This window comes from Thermobia domestica, chromosome 12 (assembly GCF_964235325.1).
Source record: "Thermobia domestica chromosome 12, izTheDome1.hap1.1, whole genome shotgun sequence".
NCBI classification, from domain to species: domain Eukaryota; kingdom Metazoa; phylum Arthropoda; class Insecta; order Zygentoma; family Lepismatidae; genus Thermobia; species Thermobia domestica.
Window position 1 is genome coordinate 160,127,152 of NC_137465.1, and position 3,390 is coordinate 160,130,541.

A 3,390-nucleotide genomic window follows, 5' to 3' on the forward strand; every position below is an offset into this window, starting at 1 on the left:
ACTAGCAATATAAATGCGCTACAAGCACTTGAGCCAAACGTAAACCTCACAGACGTAATTTTGAACCAACACTTTGTACCAAAATTAGATGCAACTACTAGAAAGTTATGGGAGCTTCAAAATACGAATTCTAATTTTCCTGTTTTATCAGAATTCTTTTCGTTCCAGAATTCAAGTTTTTGAGTCGAAAACACTAACGTATGGTGCTGTATGTGCTTCATTTGTGGGCACAAGATGCCTACAGCAATTAGCAAACGAAGAACATAATTACCCTGTAGGAGCAGAAATATTACGTTGAGATTTCTATGTTAACAATGTTTGTAGTGTCATGAGCAACATACACCAAGCTCTAGAGGTCCAGAAGCAATTGATAGAGTTACTGGGAAAGGGAGGTTTTACACTTAGAAAATTCGCCAGAGCTTCGAAAAGTGCAGCGTCCAATCCAGTTCCAAAAAGGCCAAGGCGTCAAGGCATAAGGATTGTCATGACACCCAGACAAGGATATATTTCTCGTTGAAAGCAAGACGTCAACAATGAAGGTTCAAGAGTTCATTACTAAACGCCAGATTGCTTCCAACATTGTCACTATATTCGATCCATTAGGAGTAATTTCACCAGTTGTAATTTCATACAAAATATTTTTGCAAGAATTGTGCCGGCAAAAGGTTCCATGGGACGACATTATACCAATGGAATTAGCAAAGAAATTGACTCAATTGTACAAGCAACTTCCATTAACCAATCAGATTAAATTCAACAGATATGTGAAGGAAGTATAGCGGACATTCAGATCCATGGTTTTACAGATGCTTCTCAAAGAGCATATGGAGCTTGCATTTATATGCGATCGATCAATCAACAAAGAGAAATATCAGTTAAGTTATTATGTACTAAATCACGTGTGGCCCCAGTCAAGAAAATCACTCTCCCACGTCTGGAGTTATGCGCAGTAATTGTTTTGGCAAAATTAGTTCACAAGATTTTACAAATTTTAAAATTGATCATAAGTAGCGTCCATCTTTGGACCGACTCCCAAATTGTGTTGGCATAGCTAGCTTCTCCGTGCAACAAATGGAAACCTTTCGTGGCCAACAGAGTAGCTCATTTTCAAGACTTAACTGACGTTAGCTGTTGGAAACATGTAACTTCTTCAGACAATCCTGGAGACTTGATATCAAGAGGAATAGATGCAGTTTCCATAAAGGACAATTCATTGTAGTGGGACGGTCCACAATGGCTTTCTTGTTTAGAATCTAATTGTTTAGTCACAAGTAAGGATTCACTGCAAGCAGATCAAGTTCCAGAGAGGAAGGGAACCATAATATTGACAGTCACTTTAGACAATTGGTGCAATGAAACCATTACAATATTCTCAAAATTGTCACGGTTAGTTAAAACAATAGCATATTGTAGACGTTTTGTTCATAGCATCAGACACAAGCAAAACAAACTAACAGGTCTTTCAGTACAAGAACTCCATACAGTGCTTCATGTTTGCATCAAATGGACACAAAGAAATTCGATTTCACAGCGAATTACAGCATCTTCGTGATGGAAACATTCTTCCGCCAAGAAGTAAATTGGACAATTTATATCCATTTTTAGATAGTGAAGGTATTATCCAAGTTGGAGAAAGATTGGAGAATAGTCAACTTTCGTTTGACACCAAACATCAAATAGTTCTGCCTTCAACTCAACACTTAACAAAACTTATAGTTGGAGCAGAATACTTAAGATTACTTCATGCTGGACCCCAGTTATTAATATCATCACTACGTCAGAAATATTGCATCATCAGGTGCAAACAGGTAGTAAATCGAGTGATCCATCATTGCTTCACGTGTTTCAAGTTAAAGGCCAGTGGTTCAAAACAACTTATGGAACAGTTGCCAGCAGCTCGTGTGCAGCAAGCCAGACCATTCCTAAACGTAGGCGTCTAGTACGCTGGAGTGTTTTACATAAAATCAGGAGCAGTTAGAAATAGATCTGTACGTAAGGCATATGTTGCGTTATTTGTTTGTTTATCTACCAAGGCAATACATATGGAATTGGTAAGAGATCTTAGTGCGCAGTCATTTATCACAGCTTTACGTAGATTCATAGCCAGACGAGGAAGATGTCTCAATATACACAGAGACAATGTCACAAATTTCGTTGGAGCCAACAATGAATTGAAAGAATTGTATCATTTGTTTTCATCAGATCCTTTTAGTTCTCAAGTTCATGATTTTACATCAACCGAAGGAATTCGGTGGCACTTCATACCAACAAATTCGCTGCATTTTGGAGGACTATGGGAAGCCGGTATAAAATCAATAAAATACCATCTAGTTCGTATTACAAAAGGTGCAGTGTTAACATATGAAGACTTTGCAACATCACTCACACAGATTGAGGTCTGTCTCAACTCGCGACCACTTACAGTGCTATCAAGTGAGCCTAATGACATCAGTGTTCTCACACCTGGACATTTTTAATTGAAGAAGCACTTACAGCTTTTCCAAGGCCTAACCTCACCGATTTACCACAAAACCGCTTATCTCGTTGGCAGAAGATACAACAACTAACACAATACATTTGGAAGAGATGGTCCCGAGACTATTTACATGGTCTTCAACAACGCTTTAAGACAACTTCATCGCAACACAATCTCAAGGTCGGAGATGCAGTTTTGCTGATTGAAAACAACATTCCTGCATTGCAGTGGAAATTGCTCATCATTGAAAAAAGTGTTCCCAGGAAAGGATTTCTTAGTTCGTGTAGTGACGGTTCGTACTACAACTCGAACATACAAACGTCCCATCAAGAAACTAGTTGCATTACCATATAACAAGGATTAGAATTGAGTTTTGGGTAATATAAAATAAGTACAGTTACAATATTCCTTCAAGTTTTGTGTTTGCTTCGTTTTTTATATGTATCATTTTATTTTATTTGGTCAGGCCTTAGCTGACCAACAGGGGGAGTATGTTTGGGATTATTTGTGTATTTAAGAGTGTGTGTGCCTTTAGCTCGCAACAGTGTTCAAGTTGCTTAACGCTTTTCTATTGTTTTGTGAATAGTGTGTGAGTGTGGAGACAAGAACATGCAGTTTTGGTGGATCATATATCATGGTCGAAGATTATACTATATAGCACAAAAATAAGCACAATCATTTACAATTAAAGGCCTTGTGAATATGTTTATTCTCATGTATTATTTTTGTGTGCAAACTGAAGTTGTAATCATTTAAATACAGTGAATTTATATTTGGTTGCACTTATGTGCGCACGCATATACGAATCCACTATGCCCTTACAGTCCACTAGTATGAACATTGTTTTTAGCATTGTCATTGTACTTTAATAAAATTACAAATATGTACATTCATAATTGTACAATATATAACAT

General features: G+C 37.3%; 1 protein-coding gene across 1 annotated transcript; it reads left to right on the plus strand.

The window, feature by feature from the left end:
• Nucleotides 1-1,490: 1,490 nt before the first annotated feature.
• Nucleotides 1,491-1,940, plus strand: LOC145666161 (uncharacterized). The gene has a single exon (XM_081733241.1). It carries the CDS (start codon nt 1,491-1,493, stop codon nt 1,938-1,940), a length of 450 nt encoding a protein of 149 aa, XP_081589367.1.
• Nucleotides 1,941-3,390: the final 1,450 nt, after the last annotated feature.

Excerpts from the sequence above, each read along its gene's own strand:
- LOC145666161 (XM_081733241.1), top strand. The coding sequence starts at position 1,491 with ATGTTTGCATCAAATGGACACAAAGAAATTCGATTTCACAGCGAATTA.